Source organism: Nothoprocta perdicaria, unplaced genomic scaffold (genome assembly GCF_003342845.1).
Source record: "Nothoprocta perdicaria isolate Ctin4 unplaced genomic scaffold, notPer1 scaffold_66, whole genome shotgun sequence".
Lineage (NCBI taxonomy): Eukaryota > Metazoa > Chordata > Aves > Tinamiformes > Tinamidae > Nothoprocta > Nothoprocta perdicaria.
In genome coordinates this window covers 2,302,935-2,329,584 of record NW_020455932.1, presented here as the reverse complement: position 1 = coordinate 2,329,584, position 26,650 = coordinate 2,302,935, and the positions used below count along the sequence as shown (strand labels likewise).

Here is a 26,650-nt window from a genome sequence, read left to right as displayed (position 1 = left end):
CGGCTTAAAAAGTTTGTCATTTCCTTTTTTTAATGGCTATTTCCTCTGAACAAAAAAAACCCACTCTTGGGAGAAAAAAGTATGATTKTGCCCCCATAGCAATGATGGGGTACTCCACACAAAGAAGCACCTAGCAGTTTAGTTCACATTTTTTAATAACATGGCACAATTTACATTACACAAGTCTTCGCTGATGAGGAAACATGCTGAAGATTGAGAGCCGCTTCACTTTTTCTTTTCACATAGGATCTAGAAAGGACTTTATTACATACAGGATAAACAGCAAAAAGGTTTGTATATAACAATCTCTTTACAATACTGAAAGCTACCACTACGGTTCCAGTGTACATATTCTTCAGGGTTGATTTTTTTTTTTTTTTTTTTTGTATTTTTCCTTTTGTTCTTAGAAAAAAAAAAAAGAAAGAAAGAAGAAAAAAAAACACTGCACAACATCTGGAGTTCACAAAATCTGAAGCTCACAACTAAACCTTCAGTTGACTACTAAAATAGATCTCTGATCATTAGAAACAACTGTCTGTAGTTAACTTTTTTCTTTTTTCTTTTTTTGCCAAAACAGGATAACAACTTCAGATAACACTTTAATACACTAGAAGACCAATGGAACTAATTTTATTTCATACATATATTTTACAGTCCAGTAGACAAGGTATTGAATTCTGATAAAGTCATATTCTCTCCAAATATTTAGACAAGAAACTTAACGCATTATAAAAAGGTGTGCTATGAAAAGACARAGGTTTTAGAAGATCGATGCATATTTTTAAAAAGGATCGTTTTCTTCATGTTACTTCATGTCTTCCATGATTAGGGAACAACAAGGCTGACCTGTTAACTATTCACAGACTTTATTACCAACCAAAATACAATAAATTGCATTATGAAATCTGCATTGGAGTTCRTTAATTAAACTACTGATCCATAATGAAAACATATCCATCATTTAGAAAAGATTTAGTTTGCTTGTAGGATTTGATTCAAAGTAGCTAAAAAATTGCCTAACCAATAAAATAAAGAGAAAGTGTGTGTACAGACAAAAATGACACACCAATGACAAAAACAGACATGAATGGCTATAATAAGATGTTCTTCCCAAACTAAATTGGCCATGTTAAGTGACAGAAGTTCCGGAAAATATCCAGCATTTGATTCTTAATTCGGTATAACCCAGATTCATATGACTGAAAAACCGTACGTCATGACTACAGCATTAGTGATTACAGTTTGCTAACCTGATGAGTGCTGAGGAATACATGAGCTACAGGAACATCAGCATCTTGCTGCAGGGGTTCAGACAGAAAACTTACACTTCTAATGGGTTGTTTCTTCGGCAAAACAAGCAAGAGAAAGAGGTTTCTATTACAGACRAGCTTGTTCAGGGAAAATATGACTTTAATTATGTTGTGTGTTGAAAAGGCTCCTTTGAGTTATAAAGGCTTTTGTGAAAAGCCTTAAAATTCATTGCATAGTTGAAGGGGTTTAGCTGTCTATAACAATATATGTAACACAGCATAAGTAGACTGTGTTGATCAATATTAAGTTTGCAAATAGCACAGTTTAAGAAGTATTAATGTATTATGTTACTTAATTTTATCTATTTACATTTGTACAAAGTAAAGCTTTCATCTTACCCTTTTTGCATATATGAACCATTAACCCATGAAGCAATCTTTTTACATAAATATCTACAATTGTCTTCACTTCTGGTCTGAACGAGCTTTGTACGGTTGTCATTGGTGGTAGTTTTGTTTCTAGACAAATCATTCAGATTAACGACTTGTTCTTCAGTTCAAATTTTGAAATTTTAAACTAGAAATAAAATAGAGTAGGAGACACGAGGAACATATGGACTTGGCTAAAAGATCTGGAAAATTTCCACATATAATATACAAAAAAAACCATTTCAAAATCTTTGCACTCAGGTCTATACATATGGTACAGTGGGTCGCATCCCCAGTCTGTATCAATGACTAGTAAGAAGGTCTTTATATTATGTTCATTTACAATGTCCTGTCCCTCCTTGTATGGTTTTTGATTTAGTTTCACTCTCTTTATCGAGCTTCAATGTCCTTGAGGGTGTGAGAAGGAGGCCTCTCTCTCATTTCTGTCGACAGAGGAGTAGTCCTCCTGGGAGACCCAGGCCGAGGCCCCAGGGTGGAAATAAGAGGTGGAGGGGCACTGAGAGCTGCTGTGGGGGGAGTTTTATTGAGGATGCCATTTTGGTGTCCCGTTGGGGGACTGACTCTGGGGTAGTGCATGCTCGGAAGTCCTGGTGTGATCAGGCTTGGGTGAGGCAGGTGCCCATCCAAGGCGGCAGGGTGAACTGAGTGCAGGCGTGCGTGTTCGAAGTCCTCTCTGAGCATGTGCAACCGCTCCCTGTCGTCCAGGTGGTTGCCCCTCTCGTGCTCGCGGCGAGGGTCGACAGAGAGAGGGTGGTGGTGGTGATGGTGGTGATTGTAGTCGTGAGGTTCCCGATCCCTGAACGACCTGTCGGCTTCATATAACCTCGGTGTAGAAAGACGATGAAGGGGGTCATTTCTTAGCAAAAAGTCTCTGCCCAAGGGGTCTCTCCGATGAATATCCAGCTCTCTGTAAGGATCTCTTAAGGGATCTCTCATTGGATCCCAGTGGAAGGAAGGATAGGGGAATCGTTCTCCACCAGGAATYGGACTAATTCCCATAAAAGGAGTCATCATGCGAGTCCTATCCAGGCCACTGATGCTGTTCATGTGATGTATACCAGTCACACCTACAGTCATGGGCATAGACACTAAAGGACTTGGATGGACGTTAGATGTAGATATAGGTGGTGGCTGATCAGATGACCTATGACTCTGAGGTCCCTCAGGTTGAACATCATGGTCTTCCTTTCGCTCCTCCTTCACTTTGACTTCACTGCTTTTCTTCGGATTATCGTACGCTGGCTCATTCTTCCTCTCAGCCTCACGGTTTGAAGTACTGTTAGGCCTGGTGCTCTCCACAACGGGGGGCCTAGCATAGGGTGAAGGAACCCTGGACATTTGCTTAGACTCTTCCACCACGCGGCTTTCATGACTCAGGCCTTCTTTCTCCGAAATATAGTTGTCCTTCACCTTGTGCTCTTCAACATTAATCTCCTTCCGAGATTCGGAGTGATCCCTCTCTCGTTCTTTGGGTTTCTCTTTTTCTCGAACCTCGGGATTCAGATGGCTCCTGATCTGCTCATTTGAGCTACGATTATGTCCGAGGGAGTTTACTGGATGGATAGGTGCTGGCAAAGGATGGCTGGAGTGTCTCTTCTCAATGGTCTCCCTAGGAGAGAGAGAAGCTTAAACATTAAGGCTCGAGAAACTCTGCAAATAAAGCAAAGCATCTASGGTGTCCAGCTTTCTGCTCCTTTCGCAGAAAGCTAACAACACATACAGCTTAACGCATTGCTCCAAAACAGCCAAGAACATCCCATCTCTGAACTAGGCCTATTCTACTGTATGAAGTCAGGAGAAGGAAGTTCCCTGAAGCTGCTTTGTGAATAATCTGTTTGAGAATCCAAACATTGAAGTCAAGAGAAAGGCCCCAGGGAATCTAGCTCTGATACTCACATTTTTAAGAAAACAGCCTTAACTGTTTGGAAAGAGAACAGAGAAAAATAAAAACATGCTAACTTCATTCTCAAAGGTAAAGCAATTACATCCAAATTACACAGTTAGTACGATTTTACCCATTTCTTCTATTAAGAATACATTTCGAAAAATGGACATTTTGTTCAATTGTTTTTTTTTAATTTCTAAATCTCTATACATCATCAATTTCTTATTTATATTATCTTTATCCTTCTACTTCCTTCTTTTCAATTTACTTCTCACAATTCAATTTACTTCTTAAAACTGAAAAGAGCTAGAAAACAAAATACCTCTCTGGACACTACCGCTGGTGACGAGAGCCAAYCTCTATCTCTGAACAGGCCAAAACTATATGCCTGTCATTCTGCTGGCTCATCAAACATCATCTCTTTGGAGTTCCTTCTTGGAGGACCATCTCTTTTCCTAGCCCTTTTGGGGCAGAAAAGGCAACGAAGGACGAGAGCCAATGGATCTCCCTGACACTGCCAAGAAGTTGCAAAATAGCCTGAATTCTTTCCATTCTGACCTTTCAAGCCTATTTTTGCTGCAGAATAGGGCAGAGAATGATCTCTTGGCAGCAAACAACTGCTAAATATCTGCATGGATCCTCTATCAAGCATCCTTAGGACGCACTGTTGACAAGGAATTGCTGGCATCAGTAGTGCAGCAGCTTTGCTATTACTAATGAATAGAATTCACAGAGGTAAAACTGATTCCCTCAGATCCACTGACTTTCACCTCTCACTGATTTCAGTTCATTTCAGTGGGAGTCCTGAAGTCCTAAAGGTTCCTGAATTCGGGGTGGTTTGGAGTCTCTCCATAATGACATCCGGAGGCATTTCAGTGGCAGACATGCTATTTTCTGGGTATGGGAATTCTCTTCCATAACACATGGTGGACACCACTGCTGTTCAACGCAAAAGTGAGGGATAAGCAGCAAGGTAGGATGAAGACTCAAACCAGCTCCAGTTTACATGTGTTTTCTTTGGGTAATGCAGTTTTTGCTTAGCAATGCATAATCTGAACATGCTCTGATGAGGCCTGTAGGTTGAAACTCAATCTAGACAAAATGAGCCATGTTGGTTGACTGAAGGCAACTTTAACAGTGTCTTTGAAGTGTGCCTCGCTCCTTCCTCTATACTGTATTTCCTACCTACTTCTTTGCTGCACTGCATAAGCTTTCTATTTTTGGAGGGTGAAACTGCAAAAACTGCTAAAAAGGAAAAGCATCTTTGGGTTGGGAAACTCTTGTATAAGAGCCTCACCAAACACATCTCCGCCTTTGCTGTGCCTAGGCTTAATTTCTGAAACTGTCTTTTTATGGGCCACATCTGAGGCCCTTTGGGAGTCCTCAGAGTCCAGAATGCAGCTGCTGGAAAAGGTTCATAAGTTGGAGCATTTGATACCAGTACTGCCTAGTCTGCACTGACTACCAATTAACTCCTTAGTATTGGGCTCTGCTTTGACTGACCGTGATCTAAACAGTCTGGAAATTGCATCCTGGCTCCAATTTCCCTCCTCTTGCTCTCCAGCAAATACTGAGGCATTTCATTTAACAGCCTCCACATTTGGACACAGTGAGGCTGCACCGAGGCAATCCAGGGAAYGCTCTCAACACAAAGACTCAATTCTCTTGCTTTCCAGGGAAAGCACTGGCATGTGGATGGTGCAGTACACAGCCTTTTATTTATTTTGCTTGTGGGACTAGTTTAGAGGGCATATTTAATTGTTTGATTTCACTAGGGGAGCTCACTGAGTCTTTTCAATGATATTTAACCGATTTTCTAGGTAATTCATATATTAAAAATTGGTCATAAAATTTAGAGAAAATAACAGGCTAAAGACTAACTAAAGAAAGCTAAAGAAAAATATGTRCAACCAAAATAACCATCTGTCTTTGCCAATTCCACCCTGTTCAGTTATAGTGATGGTATTATCTCAAGTGCCTATTGATTATTCTGTAGCTCAGCTAAGTGCCCTGTAGTTCAGAGGTTAGACAGGGAATCATTAATACCTTGTTATATTCAAATCTGTCATGGGTTTTTCAATTTCTTCAAATGTGAAGGTTAAGATCATGTTCTCAAACTCACTTACTATTAATAACAATGTTCTGCGGCTGCATGCTACACTCAAAGATACTGCACAAGACAAGTATGTTTCTACATTTATGTCAATTAAAAATCAGCAGATTCCTGTTATTTTTAATGCTCTAGGATTACACGTCATTGTTAGGATGGAAGTGCTCAGTGATACTTTAGAAATTAAATATCACTGAGAAGAAACAAATGCTGCTTTGCAAACTAGCTACTTTTWCTGATTGTTTTCTTATGGTGGACTGGCACAGTAGAGTCCTTAAAACCAAAGGTAAAATAATGTAAATGTATTCCAAGAGAAAGTGGGGACAGCAGCCAAGCCTGCACCTGGGAAAAGGTCACTGGGGCTAGTTCCATGCTATTTAAAATCTCTAGGAAGGACAGGYTCTCAGGGAAGAGCTACTGATGCCCCCTAAGGGCAACTGAAACCACCCCACTGGTACCTGTCACAGATGTGGCAAACCAGGACGTGTCTGTCCTCTGGCTACAGAAGACAGACAAATGAAGGCTATGGGCTGCAGACCCAGTCTGGGAGCAGACAGGCCCTTGATCAAGTTCGTCCACTGATGAGAAGATGGATTTTGAGATGAGATCAGATCACAACTAAAGGGATAGCTCCCAGCTGTTCCTGTTTGGACACTTTAGCCTAAAAGAGGAAACTGAGATTGGGACCCTCAACTAGAAAGCGAGGCTACATCCCCAYGCTGCTAGGTGCTGCTGCAGGTGCAACAGGTACGACAGGCTCACAAGCTACTGCAGATGGTATCTACATAGAGAGAGGGTTTCCACAAAGTGATTTTCAGCATCTTCTCATACAGGCAACAATGTGAGCATGCTGCAAAGTAGAATTCCTGAAAAATCACATTGATGGATGCACAGCAGTACTCGATCACCRGAAACATTACTGAACTGGCAGCTGTAACTGTGCAGAAGTATGAAGTATGGATGACGCTCTTTTCTTTTTAAGGTTCTCAAATTATTAAAAATAAATATGTTTTGATCTATGATATGGAGGTTCAGGCAATGCCAAAGCAGCTTGCAAGGAATATATTTCTGAAAGGGATTTTCTTCATTAGGAACACTTCATAACAAAACAACAAAAGAGCAACTGAAATAATCACATAATTCTACTGTCTACCCATGTCATTAGTAACAAAAATGCTTTGCCATTCAAGCCAGTAAAGTTACTCACATGCTTAAGCATTTCGCAGGACAGAATCTCCAATTTGTAACAGCAATTTATTTTGAAGCGTTAAAACCAGACATGAAAATAATGAAGCTATGCTACCAAACAGAAAATATTCCAAATGGAAATGTAGGTGAAAAGATCTGTAGTTTGACTTGCTCTTCACATTTTAGAATAATGCAGAAAAGCTCTTAAATGTATTTTTAGAATATCTAATGTGTTAGCATAACTTCTTTTAGAAAAGGCTACTAATGCGTATATTTGTGTTAGTGACAGAGAAGTCAGAAAGCACATCTCCTAAACATGCTTTTACGTTAAGAAATTAGAAACAAATAGCCATTATGTAGTAAAGTACTGTGCAAACTTAACAGGAGAGCCATTAAGCCACAACTGACAAAGCTGAAATCAGCCTCTCTGCACTTTTTCAAGGAAGGCATGACACTTGCTGAATGGCAAATTCTTATAATTTGGTACTTAAATGTTAAGAGGAATTGTTACTGAGTTAACTGTATAATGGGAACAGTCCTGACAAAAAAAAAAATATGACCAGGTTTTACTTTTCATTAACCCTTCCCAGCCTGGACATGTTTAAGAGTGCAAGTCCATGTAACACACCGAGTAAAAGCTGTGCCTAGAGGTGTGTAAGAGCAGTGCATGAGTGCATGTGGCTTCCTTGAGGGGACGTAGGGATGATTTAATAAACTGCAAGCACTGAAACTTACTGTAGTCCTGGAACAGCAGGACAGTGCACTTTCTAATGCCGCAGTTTAACAAATTCAGCAGTGTTCTCTCTGGTCAGTCAATTTTTTGGGGAAGGGAATTTGTTTTGCAGTTAGCATCAGGTTTGCAAAGGTATTTAAGCATCCAAAGGTGCAGGTAAGTGTCTGATAGAATTTATAATCTCTTTTGATTTTTGTTTTTTTTTTCATCCTGTCAGGCACCTGTCTACATGCTAAGTCTTCAAAAGACCTAAGAAAATGTGACCCCCAAGGCAACACACTGTATAGGTCTGATTCTCTTCCTGCTTGACACTGGCTGAACTCGACTCCAGCAAAGCTGCTTCTCATGAGCTGTGGTGGAAGCAAAAAGAGAAACAGATGCAGCTGGGAACACCTGGGTTGGAAATCTCTGTCTTCCACACTGGCAGCCTGGCGTCACAGGCAAGGACCGCGTTAGCTCCGCAGGTGCTCCTCTACTGAAGCTCTGGTTTAAAAATGTGCCAGGCTGGGAAGGGTTAAAAGCGGAACAGAGCCCCACGCTTTGAACTAGACAATTCTTGGAAGTGTTCTTTCGTACCTTTCTTTGTCATCTTTACTAACAGATGAGTCTCGTTTATCTACATCTCTATCTCTGTCATGAGCTGCAGCAGATGAACTGCGCTCCAGCTCTCCTGGCTTCAGCCAGGGCGGAGGGGTCGGGAACGAAGGAGGAGTTCGGTGCAGCCGGTTCCAGGGCTCGTGAGGGTTGCTAAAGCTCTGCATACTGGGGCCATCCTTGTGGCCGAACATTGAGTTGGGTGCTGAAATGGTGAAGTGGAAAACAAAAAGGTTTAAGAAAAAGGTATGCTCTAGTGAAGGTACTTACCAAAAAAACTTTTACAGCACTCAGAGTTAAAATGAATACATATTATTGGGAGCTGGAAAAGGAAAGGAAATTAACAGAGATTCATTAGAGGGTCTCATTCCTAAAAATGGGTAGGCATCTGACAGCTCTTTTAATTGGATGGGGAAATTCTGTGGATAAAATCGACAAGGGATGAAGTATTAGGATAACACTGCAATTATTCTTATTCCAAATACTTGAAAAACACCAGGAAATGATCAGTAATACTGACTATAAATAATGCAATTTGTTGTGTTTGATCCTGAACCAAAGCAAAATAATGTGATCAAAATCATGCCAGATTTGGAGTATGGAGAAAGAGTGATTTTTAAAAGGATGGTCTTTTGTGACTGGCCAAATCTAGAGAAATGTTGATGATCCTGGACAAATAAATGCAGGTTAGTGATCTTTTCCAGGCACGTGTCCTGAATTACTGGTGAGAAAGTTTAAAAAAAAAAAAAAAAAAACTCATCCATAGCTAGGGATCACAATAAGCAGGACACATTAACTGCTTTTGACCATGCAACAAATCTATAAAGCTTTTACAAACTCCTTTAAACTTGTGGGTTCTTATTGTTTTACTTTTTAGGCTAAAGAATATAATGCTGACATTTAGCAATAAATTGAACCCAACTTACAGGGAACTAATAAAGAAAATACTTTACTAACAACCAAAATGTGTTGCTATTTAAAAGGAAAAAAAAAAAGTGTTTTTCAGATTCTCAGCCATTACAAGCACGTGATATAAGCAACTGGTAAAAAAGACAGCAAACAGTCACCACCACTCAACATCCTGAATTACACAGCAAACAAGAATTCATAAGCAAAGAGGTTACTCACTAACTGTCGGGTTCCCGAGTCCCCCGAAGGCATTGCTACCCACTGCAGTGAGGCCGCTGAATGAAGCCGGTCGATTGAAAGGCTCTGGAAAAGCAAAGGAAAGGCTTGAAGCTCACTGACATGCTGCTAATTGGGAGAAGGCTGTGGTGTGTTATCCGGCTGCATTACGTCTGCATGAGAGCTCGCTCTGTGTCCATCACTAGCTGGATATTGTCCTCCCACAACACAGTGAAATGTGAAAAGGAGAGAAAATGAAAAAGAAAATAAATAAATAAATAATCTTTTTTTCTTTATGCTGGCACACATGGGATCAGCTTACTAGGGGAAAAATGGACTTCAAACGAAAACGAAATGTTAAGGACTGTACTACAGCAAAAGCCAATTCATTTCATATCTGCAACCATCTCCATTTGTATTCTCTTTTATTCACTTCCACTTCTAATTCCTTCCAAATTCTTTCATGGCTTTTCTCAGGAAATGTCCCTGACCAGCAAGGCTCGATCACGATTAACTCCGGCAACGTYGTGCAGAACACCTTTAGGCTATGCCTCACTCACATTGCCTGAGCTATTAGTCAGGATACAAGTAAAATATCTGGTTCTATTGCCGTGTCACAGTGGTCTGAACACTTTGCAAAGCTCTTGACACTTACTGCTTACTCTGTAAGAAAAACTAGCATAAAATCTGAAAAGAAAATATTAGAATAAATTTATTTTTTAGTAGCTAAACTATATAGAATACAGGTGGCTTATCTGATCTGTTAGGAAAATTTTATCAAACAACCTCTGACATTTTTGGTGAAGTTAAATGATTTTGGTGACACTATTATTTATAAATATTAGCACAGACCAACAAGGAAGGACAAACCTGGCWTCTCCTAAGGACAGCTGTATGGATGCTAGTGCAGAATGACAAACCTACGTCAGGAGTTGGCTGTGTCAGCACGGTGACCCTGCCAAGTCCTTCCCTGTGCAAAATATGATACCAAATTAGAGTCCTGATCTCTGATGCCCCTCAAAGCAGCAGACTACCTTACTAACTAGCAACATTTGGTGGCCTGGATGCTTCCTTTCTGAAATGTGCATTTGCTGTTTTTGACTARCCGAGCCATTCAAGGCCAGATCACAAGATCTTAAGGACCTGCTTCCCTTGGGGTAAGGAAAGAACAACTCACTGAGCTAGTTTTGTCAGTTCAGAGGGTACTCTCAGTGTAAGAGGCCACAGCAGAGCACGGCAGGAAGGAAGGTTTCTCCTGAGTTGTACTGGTGGGTAGTTATTTACAGAGCGAATCTGCAACTGCACTTACCCAAGTGTGCAGCTGGGTTGAGGAAGTTGCTGTGGTGAGGAGGAGGGCCRAAAGGGGTGCCGGCTGGGTGACCCCCACCTGCCAAAACAAAGCAACCGGCATGAATTCCTAGCAGAGGACTCGGAAAAGAACCCAGTGGGCTCCACAGTCACTCCTTAAATGATGGTTCCTGTCTGCAGAAGTTGCCCTACACCAAGGAGACAAACTCTGTCGCAGGGCTTCTTCAGGATAGGATCCCATGCAAATCACAGCCACYTTTCTAAACAGAAATTCCCAGCTGGAGTGTAAGGGAGTATGGAGAAAAAAAAAAAAAAGAGCATACAAAATCTACAGCATATTTCCAACCTGTCATCTCCATGGTGCATCACATACCTCTGTGTGAAATGTTCCTCCATTTACAACATGTAATGGCACTTTAGCATGTTGCTTAAAATTATACTATCATTTTAAAATACGTATCAAGTAGACTTAACAGCCCCTGGCATGCTTTGCAGGTAGCCACGCAAGCCAAAGCACCTGGGACACTCTGTTACCCTGGCTGGGATTAGCATTTTAATGGTGCGCCACAAGAAGGAGATCTCACTTCTCAGTACTCACTGGCTGTGGAGAAGAGAGTAGAGGGCCGGGCCAGGTCATGAGGGTGGTGGATGGCTCCAAAAAGGCTGGGACCCGGTGGCCTGCTCAGAAATTCCGGTTTCAGGCCAAAGTCCAGCTTGTGGGGGTCTGACTGCATCTGTTTCTGAAATACAATAACAGAATTTGGAGGAGACTGTCCTAAAGAGTAGGTAAGAGAGTAAGAGTAGGAGGCATGTTYAGGTTCATCTAAGCAAAGCAACTTATTCCTAGTAACTGATGTTTTAACGATAGTGTCAATGCTGAGGCCCCTGGACAGATGCACAGCTCTTCTCCTGGAAGGGAAAATCTGAAACAGAGAAAATCTCAGGCTCCCAACGGATGTTTCTTGTAAGGTTCAGTAAAGTGTCTTCACATTCCATCCCTGTGCAGCAAGACACTTCAGCACAGACCCAACTTTAAGGATGAACACAAACATCTTCAAAGAGGTTTTCAACATGTGTTTAGCCATAAGCATCAGTCTATCTTAAAATAATAAAAAAACAAAGCCAAAACGAAATCTTGATTTGGACTTAATCCAGGGCAGGCAGGCATGTTAAAAGGAGGGTGAAAGCATCAACTGCTACCCAGCATAGCTGCCAATGACCYTCTTCCAACTACACACAGCACTTGCTAGAAAGTTAAGGCAATGCCAAGTCGACAGACACCAGAAACATTAAATATAAATGTGAAGCCAAAACCCAGAAACACCTGATGTGCTCTCGCTTTCGGTGCCTCTCAGACTGCAACCAAGCAAGCTAGGGACTAAAATGACTCAAACTGCAGATGGAGTTTATTGCTGTCTAAAGACCTGCCGTGCTGTTTTGACTGCTTGCCTTCCAAACTCCAAGCTCTGAACATCATCCTCTTTATTTGTATGGCATTAAAACTGAGCAGGCTTTCTTTTTTRTGATAATTCTGCTGAGGTGGCTGTACCGAAAATAATAGGTGGATGAAGGATGGGCTCTTTTTTTGTGTGACAAATATTCACTTTAATGGTCTCTACCTCAATAGTTTTATAGAACGAAGAAGAAAACCAAATTCCCAATTACCCCCGTTGTCATAACTCCCTAAACACAGATTGCTGATTAATTGTGCAGGTCAGTTGAAAGGATTTACAAATGTCTAACACTAAGCCAGTAGATCTTAACAGCAATTCTGGAGTATGTTCCGCTTTATAAATCAATATTTAATACTGTGCCAGCTCAGAGTAACAGACTATTACAATGATATAAATATGCATATTAAAAAGTTATGACCAAGTTAATGTGCATGCCGAGTAGCTGTTTTTCAAGTGTTAATAACATGTCGACGGTGCTATGAGATCGGGAAAAGAACAAAGAGGGGCTTTTTCACTGTTTTGAGATAATCGGCTTCAAAAATATTGATTCAAAAAATGCTCAGTCGAATGGGCATGTCCTGCATAATCCTCAGGGGTGCATCCTCAGCAGTCCAGTAATGTTTGAATAATTGGAGAAACTTCCAAAACCACAAATACCCCAGCTGAAGCCTATTTCCTGAATTTTTTGTGCTATGAACTCTTTTTTTAAACAACTAAGTTACAAGTCTCTGGACAAGCACTACTCAGAAATATCAAAAGCTAACCAGAATTTCAATTGCATCCATATGAATGGTACTGTCCTTATAATGAAGAAACCCCCTGTGATAAAGGAACAGCAATGTCATAGCATGTTAAGAGAATTTGAATGTATGGGTTTACTTTAAAATAGTACAGAAGAAAATGGTTCCAATTTATCTTATGCCCATTTTATGTTCAGAAGAGCAACCTTCTTTGTGGTAATCCTTACAAATGTCTTTCAAGCCCAGCCAGTGTGTAACACCTTAATTCCAGGCCCACTAACGTAAATGTCTGCACTAATTTCAGGCCATGTTACTTCAGGCCATAAGTCCTTTCCTAGAAGAGATGGGGCCAGTTATGGTGCATAAATTCCCCCTTGAATCCAGGCCCTAACAGCAACATGCTGGTCAGTCAAGAAGCAGAGGACAATGACTGTGCRCCTAGAAACTGTGTTTTGACCCTGGATCTGAGGAATTCCCTGGGTGTGCACACAGGTTACACACGTCTGGCTGCAAGGTTCGAGCACGTAAACAGCATCTACAGCCACAACAATTTTTGCTGCGTTCAGGAGGGTTGTGTTTGGAAGATGACTTTCTGCCTTCAGTCATAGAAATCTCATCCTTGCAGGCTGCATAGAGAGGAGAGCACTTTGCTTCTGCATGGCAATCTGATGACCCACACAGACTTCATCCCACCTGCCTTACAGACTGCAGCCAAACCTAACTTTCCAACTAAAAAGGAATAATGAAATACATATCCCAGTTACTTCTGAAATTGTTGTCATCTGCAGCCCCACAAAGTTAAATAAGATCCTTTCCTGCACTTTTGGCCATTATCCTTTTTTTCTTCTTTTCTAATGGGCAAGTGCAGGAAAGTATTAACTAAAAGCAATGGCAGCATGAAAATGGCATTTACTGGGAGTTATAAATACATCAGCATGACCTCTCTCTGAATATCAAATCAAAGAAGATTCAAAGGATGTAGATAACATGGGAATAATAATTTAATTTCTAGAAAATACCTTTTCAATAAAATAAAAAAAAAGAGCATATAACTCTCTGGGTCTATAATCTTGTCTTTTTTGATAATGGGAAGATGAATGAAGATCACTAGCAGGGGAAACATAAGGAAGCAGAGAAGAAAGATACATCTCCTGCAGCAAATTAACCTGTCAACCTCGCTTAAAAGGGTTATTTTTAAACTCTATTAGCGGCAAGTTTTAGTAGCTGTTCAACATCTTCATATTCGTATAGCTCTGTCTTACACAATTCACTTGGATACACAGACTGCAAAATGCTACAGACTCCCTGTTAATCTTGCTTTCTAACACAAACTACTGACCCTTGAAGTAGAAATATGACTACAGCAAACACTGACCTTAACTAGCTGACAACTTCAGGAGCAACACAGAATTTTTAAGTGACAACTCCAAGGGGAAATATTTGAAGGGGAAGAAAACCCCTGCAAAGTCCAAGTGCAACAACAACAGAGTTAAGGTAACAATGGAAATTAATTTTTAAATGAATATATTACATAGCCTCAAGAGAGAGCCCAGATTGGCCAGATCAGGTCACCATAATAGCAAGGTCTCATTATCTGCATCACCTGAAACTGCATAACAGGAATCTGGAAGTGTGTGTAACAAAGAAATTATTTCTACCCTTTCAGTGCAGTTTGATGGTGTCAGGATAACATTAGTGTCTGATATGGTCTGTCTGCCTGCCCATTCCCAGTTCTACAGGGAGAAACCTCCCTGTGCTGCCTTATTCCCCAGATTATTAGTAAGAGGAAGGAGAGACCTAGCCTGGCTTCTCTGGACCACTTAAGAAAATGTAATCTTGATATCTTCATGTCCTCATTCATAAATAAAACAAATACTGTAGCTCCTAAGCACATCCAYTTAGCTCTTTCTAGCTACTAACTGATTATCACAGAAGAGCTGGGATCCTCGCTGCCYAGCATCTTAGGTATTCCCTTGAGTCACCACCTTTAATTTTTCCATTTGAAGCACGTCATCTTGACAAAAATAGCATGTTATGTTGTAGTGCTACACACAGCTTTTTCAAGAAGGCAGTAGCCATGGCTAGCAGTGAAAGGCAAAACCCACTCCTCTTAGTGGTTTGCAGTGTGCAGTTTGCCTCCAACATACATGTGGCAGGACTGACCTTGACTTTCTGTTGGTGATGGTATATCTGCCAGGCGATGTGAACATGCATAGCGCACCACTTCCCAGGTTTCTGGAAAAAAAAGCAAAAGGATATGACACAAATCAGTAATTTTGAAAGAACTGCAATGCTTTACTCTAGTTAAAAGCAACAAATGTTGTCAATTAGATGTCTTTCTTTAAAAAAAAATGGGAATCCTACYCAGACCTCCTCAGAGGTGAACCACTTTTCAAGAGAAAACACTCCAGGGCAGTTCTCCATTGCATCCCAAAAAAGCCTAACAAGAAACTGGCTCCCACTAGCTGGTTCCTCCCCAACTCYTGGGGCTTGCGCTGGCTGGTGGCAGCTGATGTCCTCAGCCCACATGTCCCTGGGGACACCCAGAGCATCCTGTCTACTCTGGCTGCTCCAATTCCCCAGTCAGCATGGGCTGATGTCTGCAGAGCTGGCGGAGGAATTGGGTTTGCCAGCTCTTAGCTCCGTCTGCTTTGGGGTAGGGGACACACCAAGCCAGTGTAAAACAAAGAGGCACCCTCTGGTGCCTTCTCCTTCTGTCCTCCTTGGGATCACGCACGGAATCTGTGCCCCGCTTACAGGTTTTCCAGGAACCCACGCTCCCATTCTGTGTACGCCTGCCACCTTCTGATGCTACTGACTGCAAGTGTGGCTTGGGATGCAGAAACCACATGCCGTTAGCAGCTGCTCTGAACAGGCAGACTGCTTCACAACTATATGTGAAGCTCATTTCTAGAAGTGCAACATTTCCAAGACTAGACTTTGCACCAAGCGATGAAAATAAAAGCACTTAAGAAGATCAATCTGTTTTCCAAAATGAATAGGGCTCCCTCATAGAACTGTTGCCCTGTACCTCCAAATTTTTGGCTGAAGACTGTACTTGAAAGTCCATCACACCCTTTGCATCCCTCCTGGCAGCATCCTTCAAATCATGGAGAGGAGAGAGGGAAGAAAGAGCCAGAAAATGCTATTTGGCTTCTCTGTTGATTTCGTACTCAAACCAGAACACCTGGAAATCATGTCTGGAAAGGGCTCACACAGGGCAAACTTTCCTCATTTTGATTAATTAGGCACCTATCTATACTTCACTACATGTGTAATGTTTCCTGCACACACTTAAAAATGGTCACATTTAATTAAATGTATTAAATTCAGGGAGCTCCTCAAGCTCCTGAAATCCTAAATGCTGCATAAACTGGTATCTAGACTCTGAAAGATGTACATCTGAAAGATGTACATCAAACCAAACATTAAAACCACAGTCAGGAATAAAACCAACCTCCCATGTGCGTGTGCACACACACATCCACRTTCAAGGCTTTGCCTTATTCACTGTGACTGGGCATGGCAGTGATTTAAGGAATTAATTTGGTTGCCATGATCAAAATCCAGTCCTCCAATACTCGGAAAAAATAATCCACAAAAAAGCTTTAGAATCACTGTAAGACTGGATTTTTTCATGCTTTATCTAGCATGCCCTGTGTTTGGCCTGCATGGTCTGTATAAATTTGAGAGCAATAGAGTTGGGTGGCAAGGCCATCCTGAGCACCAAATGGAAGCACTGACAACCTACCATAAAAAAATCCTGCAGCCTGCAATGAAATGGCAGTGGAGGAGAGGGCCTGCAGGGTTTGGCTCAGGAAATCCCGTGAACAAGCACGACGCAGGATAATCTGCATTTATCCTCCAAAATTCTTAGTTGCAATGGGCCGCAAGAGAAGAACATGCAACTTCCAGTTTTAAAACGGCACATTTTCCTCAAACGACCACAAGATGCATGTAAAGGATTGACCACACTGAGCAACACACAAAGTGCAAAATCCCCCAGATAAAACGCAGCATCTCTTCGTAATTAGTCTGCTGCTTTAACCCGGTGGGGACTAAGACGAGCTTGACAAACTGTAACACGAGAAGGTTTCTTACCCTCAACATGGGCCTGAACGGATCTGTCAACTGTGAAGAAGAAATGACAGCTTGGTTACATGCCTGTCACTCAAACAATTGCGCTAATTAACAAATTTGTATTGCTTCATTAAGAGATGAAATTAAAATGTTATCATTTTACTTTCAAATGAAGCCCTTTCGGATAATAATTAGGCAGTAGCCTCCACGACAGAGCCGGGCGCCCTCCCCCCACGCCTGTTGTACCTAAGTGTTGACAAGCAGCTAAACAAGCCTCACACAGAGCATTTTATCCTCCGGCATCAGCATTAATTTGTTGATTTAATGCTACAAAAATGGCTGGTTAACTAATCAGAAGCAAAACGCAGCTACGTCCTTTGGGCAAGCTTGTGTTCTTGTCGTGCTGAGCTGCGTGGCTTGCAAGAAGCCCAGGGAGCTTGAGGGGTGTTTTGGCCAGGCTCCCACAAACCAGTGACTGCGTTGAATGCCACTAGGTGCATCAGATTTCAAATGCTCTCCACCTGTGCATTTAAAACCACGGTGCTGAGTTTTTCCTGACCATTTCTCTGGTTTTCCTGACCATTTCTCTGTCCGGGAATGGCTTTGACTTATGTATCTTTTACACCGGAGCAGATGTTGATAAACAAGTGTCTGTATAAAACGCAATTTTCTCATTATGATTTTTCGGATGGCCTGGATTTTCCTGCTAGGTTATTTTTTATTGTCTTCCTTTTGCTCGTGCTTCAACAATTAATAATGAAAAATAAATTCATTTAGTACTTCTAGCTTGTTTGGATGCTCTTTCTCAAAATGCAATACTAAAAGGGGAAGGAGATTTATAGGCATAAGAGGTTCTTTGCAGCCTCATTGATGGCACTATACATTATCTCCAAAGAATCGAAACTGCACTAGTAGGTGAAAGGAAGCATAAAGCTAAATGACTTAATGGAGGGAGCCTATCGTTATCTCTTCCATTAGATGGCCCGAACAGACACAAAAATACATGGGTTCTTTGGGTATAAAGGCCAATACAACACCAGCTCAAACAAAACTATTAGAGGGTTGGACTAGGTGGATTCCTGTAGGTCCCTTCCAACCTCCGCCAAACTCTGTGATTTGGAACAACTCAAAATAGCGCTGCACTATGAAGCTGAGTCCTATCACCAGGGATTTTTCAGGGGAGCTCCCTGTTGCTTTTGTTAGAGACTTCTGCTAATAATAAGATGTTTCTTATTGCAATCCACGTGTATTAACTCAGCCACACAACTGACCCATTGATTACCACAAAGAACAAGAAGAAAAAGCTAAAAGATTAAGTGATGAGACAAGAAATTCTGTTCACAAACACCAGAACTTAAAAATAAAACGGCGCCAAATGATCAATGAAGTGCATCTGTATTTCACTGGTGCAATCAATAAGACAGTAACCAAGGGAATAACTGTCATTACCCACATTAAAAAACAATTATAGAGGATAAACATAAATTTTGAAGAGGTCTGTACATTTCAAAGTTGATTTGGGCTCCATGCCTTTACCCTTGAGGTTTTAGGGATGCCAAATAACAGAAAGGAGGGAGCTCCTCTATTGCACAGGCTCTATTTGTGTTTCCTAACGATATACAGAGATAACGATTAAGCTCTAAGGTGTTCTCACAAAAATACTGAAGTTCTCATTGACTTCAATAGCTCAGGCTAAGCCTCAGTTTAAAAATGACAGTCTGGGCATATTGAAGATGGCAGTTGTTGCATTCAGGATTTTCAGGAATAGCTTTACTCTAAGAGAAATACAACATTTTCTACAGACCCGTGGATCTTTCTGTAGAAGGGTGTGTGGGACGGTTCCAGGTCTGGCTGCAACATCAATAGGATTGGAAGTCTGGAAGCATCACAAAGAAAGAATGCATCAATGAGTAAAACATTATGGAAAAAAATAATAATATTTCCTTATAATTAACATTGATTAAGCAACGAAGACAGTTTTTAACAGTAAATCATAACTGTTATCATCACTTAGTAAAACATGTACTATCATCTCAATTTTCAGACTTTCATTGCTCTCCAATGTTCCACATGGCATTAACAATGAATTGCCAACACACAGATGTCAGGAAAAGGCAACATCCAGTTGAAAAAAAATCAAACCTCTTCTCATGCCTTGAGTGTAAATATTCAGCTGATCTAACAAAATGCATCTTTTGGAGGAAAAAAAAATCAATTTAGACAGAGCATCTTTCTACATCAGAAAGCAGAAGAAAGAAATCAGCCGCAGGATAACTAACAATTAGTAGCAGAGTTGTTAACAGTCTGATTACCATACATATGAAGAATTCCACTAATGAACTGCAATTTACATATTCAGTCATTAGAGTGGATGGGGCAATTTAAGAGAGAAGGTGTCTCCGCGAAATTTCAGGCCTGATTTCAGTCTTCGGTTGCAAAGACTACAGGCTACAGAATGTGATTTCTTCCTACTTACAAATCAAGAGTGACTTGACAAAAACAAAACAAAAAAAAGGAAGAAAGCACATCACATTTAGCTCTCATAGCTATCGTAGATGACAGGAGAACTACATCACTGTATTGCATTACAGTGAAGTTATGAGATAATGATGTAAATGAGTAAATAATAATAATCACCATTTTTTAAAATCATGATTAGCTCATGACTTTATATTAGCGCATGTTATCTGGGAACTCATCATTTTACTTCTAAAGGTAACAATGCCACTATGCATTTAAAAAAAAAAAAAAGTATATAGATATATCTGAACCTAATGAGAAATAACTGCCCTTCACAGTGAATTTGGAAAAAGCCCATTTTTCCTCGGTGGAATTAGGTTACTGTAACTCCAATCAACTTATTGCCCAGGAGAATTTACTGTTCCAGAATCCGAAGCAAATTCTAAACCCAAATCTAAAGGGGATCACAACACTGGTGTTTTTGAATAGTAACAGATGGACAAATAAAAATGATTGTAATATATTATTATTATTATTATTATTATTATTTTACCTTGGGTTGAAATGCTCCCTGCAGTGAGCCAAAAGGGCCAGTTGGAGGAATCATGGGAGGAATACCTGATACAGCTGGAGGATAGGAGTGAAACAGCTGTAACAAAAAGATAAAACAACATAAATACAGGTGCACTAACTTCAAAATGAGGACACAAATGGGACAGGACAGCAAAAGCAACCTTGCAGAACAGTAAGGTAATGATACATGGAGCAAATCGAGAAGCACTGAAGAAGTGATTTCATTGCAACAATGTTAGTTAAAGCAGTCAATGAAATGTTCACGAATGTCATGATGTTTATTTTAGAACTTAAAAGCAGTTCCAAAATCATATAGCCAGCAAACTACTCCTTAATGAGGCCAACATAGTGTAAGAGAGATTTTTTTTTGCAAATACTAATTTTTAAATTAGATATGTGCTTTAAATGGTTTCAGTCTGTAAACCATTTCAAGAGAAAAGGCAGACTACAAAGCCAAATCAGGCCCAGGAAACTACCATTTTAAGTGGAAAAAGAAAACCCTTATGAGTTCTAGGATATTATATCATTAAAACTCCATTAGTGCTTTAGTATTTTAATAGTTTCTGCAGGAAATGAGGAAACTATGCACAATTCTTACTTCATTAGCCCGTCTAAGAGGATATCCTGTCACGACTAATACCAGCAGGGAGGAGACAATCTGATTTGTTACAAATTATTATTTAGACAAATAGTGCAGGCAGACTCCCCTGCTAAAATTTGGGGCATTCTTCTTGTAAGGACAGGTCATTAGACCTCGAAAGGTGCATGTCTCCGCTGATGGTACTGATCTCAACAGAGCTCAGTTGTTTTGAAATAACTTRGCCAAAAAAAGCTTTTCTGTGCTAATACAGACAAATAAGTGAGGGGAAAAACAAAATAAACCGTAATAATGCCCCAGTCATCTTTCTGTAGCGCAGTTGTGAATCTTCTTCCTGCGTTTCAGTGCGGTTAGTTCACTTGCATCCTAAGCAGGGAAGATGCTGAAAGGGCTCAGCAAAGATCACTCTACTGTATGCTACTTTTAAGATCAAAATAAATGAGTTAATGGCCAATTGACTAGAAGCAGGACTGGGCAAAGGGCTGGACATGTGGAATGGGAAAACGCTAAGCAAATTGTGCTCCAGAGTAAATCAGTATCAAAGTTTTGCTCAATTTGTTTATAAGCCCGAGTTTTCCTTAAGCCTTTCTCCCTCCATTAGCTTCTTTTTTAAGGTCATTTATTCCTATTAGAGTTACCGAGAGCTGAGAAAATATTTCAGCACATTAAAGGTATCAAAAATACTTCTTAGTTTAAAAGGATGAGATGTAGGTATTTCATAATATGTTTCTATCGTTGTTTTTAATTCTATTTAATTTGAACCCACTCCTTTCAATGACGCAGAAAACATTTTTAGATTAGTTGATAGTGAACTGTAGGCATTTGAGAACTCATTAAGAGACACATGTCCTCATTTACAATAACTTTTAATGACTAAAATGTGTTTTAAATCCTCCAGTGTCTTCTGCATTTAATTCTGTGTGTAATGGACTAATTTCAAAAGATAGAAAGAGACATAATACTTAATATTCTATTGGCTGTGACTAATCATAAGGAACGCTTTCCTAAGAGTTTTACAACAACTGGTAAGTTAATTAAATGTGACCTTCCCTCAAGGTTACAATTATTCACAAAATGGAACGGTTGTATCTCCATGATCTCTTCACATCAGTTAATTCCTCAAGCTTTTAAAACACATTTTTCTTAGTGTCTCCTTTTACCCCAGCATTCCTTTCTTTGGAGCAGCATTTTTCCCTTCTAGCTTTCTCAGGTGAAATTTTAGAAACCATTGCTCCCCTGGAGCAGGTTATCTCTAAGTAAAAGTAACTCTTTGCTATGCTAAAGTAAAATGAAAGACGCCAGGAAGGAAATCTGTTTAAAAACTCTGTAGTAAGTCTGTTCTCCTTATCCTATAGTCTCTGAAGCAGATTTATGTTTTTTGATACTGCAGCTGATCAAGAAACYGATGCAAGCAGTTTTCTTTTGCCTCTGTTATCAACATTTGAGGTAATTTCTTCCATACTAGAAGAGAAACTGAAGTGTGCTATGCTATTATGACCTTACTATAGTCCAACAACATGACTTGTAGCCACCACAGCGTTCTCCTGGTAACAGCTTGGTTAAATAACCAATAGCCAGAATAGTGATCACTGTGCAACAACTTSATCAGCACAAATTTCTTCCAGAAAGAAGGGGGATGGAGGCGTGATGGGCTAGATTTCTGGGGCTGAAGCTCCAGTAAATGCAGTGGCCTGGCTCATGGACTAGTCCACTTTAGAAGTCAAGACCACAGTCCAGTGTGATAGGATTCAGGTATGAGTGTGTCAGCATGGATTTCAGCAATGCATATAGCAGGTAACTCTTTCAGTGTTTCCCACGCTGCATGTTGACATCTGTGCTCTACTTGTCTAAAATTCATTCACCTATTTCCCAGTTCCCTGTTCCTGCTTGAAGCAATATGCCAGGTTGACAATAATCTATCCTATGAATCCAGGTAAAGCTCAGCAAATAAGAGTGCAATTTTGCAAACAACGATGCAAATCAGCAGCTTCACCTTTTTCAGTACCACTGATTATCACAAGCTTAAATGCTTGCCCGGTGCTCCYAATGCTGAGATCCTGCAAACGCCCATGCAGTTAAAGTTACTCAAACGAGGACTCCAAAATTAATAGGTCAATTCCCATGTACTCTAGGCATGAGTTAACAGCAGGATATGTCTCTTTAGTGCAACAGAAAGCATCACACTGTTGTCCTAGCCTCTTTTTTTTGCCCAGTTCCACTTCTAAGCAAAAAGAACACATAAAGCCAAGTGCTTTGCAAATTTCTGAATGCTGATGCAGCACCCCTTCCCTCATCAAAATATCACTATGGTATTTAGAAATTCTCTGCATATTCAGTCAGGTATCTGTCTCTGCCAATATGCTGAAGGAAATGTAACATATGTTTTGGAAGTAAAAGAACCAGTGTGTTCAAATCCTTAAGAACAGAAGCTTTACAATTAACTAGACCTTAAAAAACAATTCATTTTACTTTTCCACAGAGAGCATATTTTTGTAGCTCTTAAACATGAAATGCATAGCTACATTCCTATTACTGTCATGAAACAGATTTCAAAATCTAACAAGCCCAGTGGATCAGATATGTCTTTGAAATCTGAAGGATAAGACAAGCTTTCAGATTCTATAAAACAAAATATGTTATATTAGAAAAACTATTAGATTACCTATCCCTGAAGGATTTGTATGACAGTTTGTCAAGTTGCTTAAGAAAAATATCAGTCTAATAGTTTGTGGCACAACTGAAACACAGTGATGAAATTACTGATACATCCTGCTTCATGTAACATAGTCAGCTCTTCTGTCTCTCTTTCACATCAAACTTGCCTTCAAACAGTGTATGAGCAAGAGATCTTTTGATTAGAAAAGACGATACTGCATCTTTTTCAGAAACAAGCACCACAAACGCAAGCCTTCAAAAGCCAAAGCAACCAAGAACGATAATGGTAAATTCTGGAGTGATGATTAGGGAGAGATTCAACATTTTGCCATTTACTGAGTGGTGATCCCAGCCCACCACAGAAAAGCAAGTCAGTTTTGAACAGGGTAATAAAACTCACACTGTGACGGTAGAAGGGATCAACTTTTGTAGGGTATTTGTCAAACTGCAAAGGGATCAAAGCACAAACTAGTTACTTTATATTTCGTTGCCTCACTTCTGTTGGTAAAATAGAAGATTATTTTTCTATTACTTAGCAACCAACAGAGAGAAACAAATATGCAGAAAATTAGTTTCCACTGGGAGTGTGTTTGGGAGTTTTCTTGCTTCAATTAAGAAAACGTCTTTACGGGGAAGGAAAAAGGAGCTGGCACTGCGGTGCCACCGTTTCAGGCACTACCAGGTCCCAAGTACTACTGTCTCTCTGGTCAGCAGGCCTCGTTTCTCARCCTCTGGGCTGCCATTTGAAACTGCCACCCATGCAAGAACCATGAGGAAGGGATATAGCCCTTCCTTTCCTACCCAACAATACCTAAACTCATTTTCATCATTTTCCTTCCCCTAAACTGCATGTTTTATTATTATTATCAATTTTGTAATAAAGAATAGAGTTGTGCTCTACTTATCCTCACATTTCTGCCTGGGGTACGCACCATGGGCGGTGCTGGCGTTGGCATGATGGCGGTGGGTGGGATCGCGTGCGGGAAGGGCGTGAAGGTGTGCTGGTGTGTGTGCTGGTGTGTGTGCTGGTGCTGGTGTTGGTGCTGGTGGAACTCCGTCCTCAGGTAGGGCGGTGGGCCGAGGGACGCGCCGCGGTCTGCGCTCTGGGAGGCCAAGAAGCGTGTGTTTAGTTCCTGACGAAGAAGATCTTGTTCTGCAACAGAAACAAAGCAAGACAAGCGCCCGTGAGCTCAGGGACTTTTCCTGTGCCAATTTTTGGTGGCTGTAGTAGCAAGGGGCTATTTAAAACTTCCCACAGGAGACYTGGACTTAGATGATCTCTAGAGGTCCCTTCCAACCTTAACTATTCTGTGATTCTGTGAYTTGGTGGCTCCCACTACGTTTTCATGGACCTATTCTGACTCTTAAACCAGGAGAGGAATAATTGTTCAGCTGGACTGAGTAAATATAGGGTGGCAGCTGCTAACATGACCATCTTGCATTATGGATGCAAAACCATTACTCAGATATTCTCCCTTTTCTTCCTSCAGTTCCCTCTCAGGGTTTTGGGAGGAACAGACATGCTTTGCCTTCCCCAATCGACGTATATAACAGCACAATATGCCACAGATCAAAATTCTCTATCTCCTTCCCTCCCAACACACACACACACTCTTGCAGGCACATGAATTCAGCTTCACTGTGTGCACGGGCAGTTGGAGACTTTCTCTAGAGAGAAGTAATGGAGAGCAGGAACCACAGTTGTGACAAGGGCCTTCTTGAACGGATTCACAAATTACTTTTTTGGGGGGTAGAATGGGGCTCAAACAAATAACTAATGTGTTTTCGGCAGGAGGAGAAAAAAACAGACATAAAAAAGTCACCGCTGTTCAAAAATACTCCTTTCCAGGTCAGAAGAGAAGTTACTGGCGAAGTCTGAGTGGGTTTTGGTATCATTCTCAATATCATCACCAAGGAATCCAACCTCYATCCAAACAGCAGCCCTCACCCCAATGACCAAAAGGATTCATTTTTACTAAAAGCAGAGAGTCGGTTTTCAGGCTTCTGCCATAACCCACACAGTGCTTACCTGAGTAAGTGCTACCAGCTGGATGTCCTGGAACCTGCAGCGTCCCTGACGTCAATGGTGGTGGAGGAGGCAAAGCCGTAGGAGGGGCAAACATATTGGGGTGATGTGAGTGTGCGGGGGGCTGCAGGGTGGGCGGGAAGGTGTGCAGCGGGCTGTGGCTGGGTAAAGACAAGGGGAACGGCGAGGCTGAGGGGTGGTGAGATATGTGTGGAGGAGGCGCCTGAGTCTTGGCAGGAGTGCTGCTTCTGCTGCTGCTGTCAAGGGAAGGAGAAGCCATTAAGCTGTGCATGGAAGACAGAGAAGCTTCAAAGACACTCACACATAGCCAATCCYGCCAAGCTACCCAGGGTTTGAATTAAATTGCTAAAGCAAGTTACGGTTCACAAAAGGAAGTTGCGAATCTACATGTGCCAGTCTGCTCTTCCTTTCTTTAACCCTTGCCTGTGCTGGATCTTTTTAGCCTCTTTTACTCTCTGTTAGTGGTTGAGCTTCTGTGCTCTAGTGACGCAGGGATGACACAATGGAACAATCAACCCTGAATGTTCATTGCTTAAAAATAAGGTCCTTTCTTCATGACTACTACTGATTCATGGCTTCAGGTAAATGAAGCTCAAAATCAGCAATTACTGCATTAATAAAGTTTAATTTTTGTTAGAACTGTGACACAAAGACTGTGGAAAATGGGAAACAAGSTAGCACAGGCAACAATGGACAGAGGCTCATTGCATGGTTAATGCCTCTCTCTACTCTGACAATACAGACAGGCAAGATAGTCAACTAAATAAATATTTGTGACTGTATTGGTATCAACTTTTCAGGTTTAATTTCCTAGGAGGGCGTATTTAAAATACATTTGCTTAGCKCTTCATTTTACTTGTCATTACTTTGAGTAGTGTTATGCTCCTTGCGAGGAGCCAGCCTGACCAGTCAGATCAAGGGTGGCAGGGGCCCGTTTCACGCGGGCCCGTTTCACAGGGGCTCTGGGAAGCCAAATGGTGGGAACAGGGAAGGAGGCACCCTCTGGAGAGCAGCTCAGCCACAAGAAGGGGGCTTGACCCCATAGGGGCTTGTACAACCTCTTTCGATGGCCTGAGTGTGCAGGGACTGGTAGGGAGGTAGCAGCACCTTGGCGACTCGCTTGAGGCTGGAGGTCTCGCTAGATCAGAGCTGAAGCGATGCCAAGGAGGGAGGACTGGGCCAAACTGCTCAACGCCAGGTCTGGCCAGGCTCCCCACCACCTCGTCCCTTTCACATTCCCCTAGGCACCAACACRGGGCCGGGGCAGCCAGTCCACCCACCTACCTTAAGCTGTTGAGGCTTAGGCTGCTGCTGTTGTAGGCGGAGAGCGGCTGGGAGAGGCCCTGCGGGGCGGGATGGGGCTGCGCGGGCGGGAGGCCGGCGTGGGCGGGCGGCGTGGG

The 26,650-nt window shown here is 41.3% G+C and overlaps 1 protein-coding gene and 1 long non-coding RNA gene across 2 annotated transcripts; both read right to left on the bottom strand.

Annotated features, from left to right (window-relative positions):
• Positions 1-443: 443 nt before the first annotated feature.
• LOC112956667 (autism susceptibility gene 2 protein) lies at positions 444-24,159 on the bottom strand. The gene is made up of 11 exons (XM_026050152.1): positions 24,136-24,159; positions 23,604-23,648; positions 19,931-20,026; positions 18,722-18,793; positions 16,939-16,968; positions 15,001-15,072; positions 11,242-11,383; positions 10,645-10,722; positions 9,339-9,422; positions 8,193-8,415; positions 444-3,309 (listed from the first exon to the last, which is right to left on the bottom strand). The coding sequence occupies exons 1-11, from the start codon at positions 24,157-24,159 to the stop codon at positions 2,070-2,072; spliced, it is 2,106 nt and encodes a 701-aa protein (XP_025905937.1). The 3' UTR covers positions 444-2,069.
• A 101-nt stretch (positions 24,160-24,260) lies between these two features.
• Positions 24,261-25,311, bottom strand: LOC112956693. The gene is made up of 2 exons (XR_003251081.1): positions 25,233-25,311; positions 24,261-24,356 (listed from the first exon to the last, which is right to left on the bottom strand). It is a non-coding gene; the product is annotated as an uncharacterized LOC112956693 (long non-coding RNA).
• Between the last annotated feature and the right edge of the window lie 1,339 nt (positions 25,312-26,650).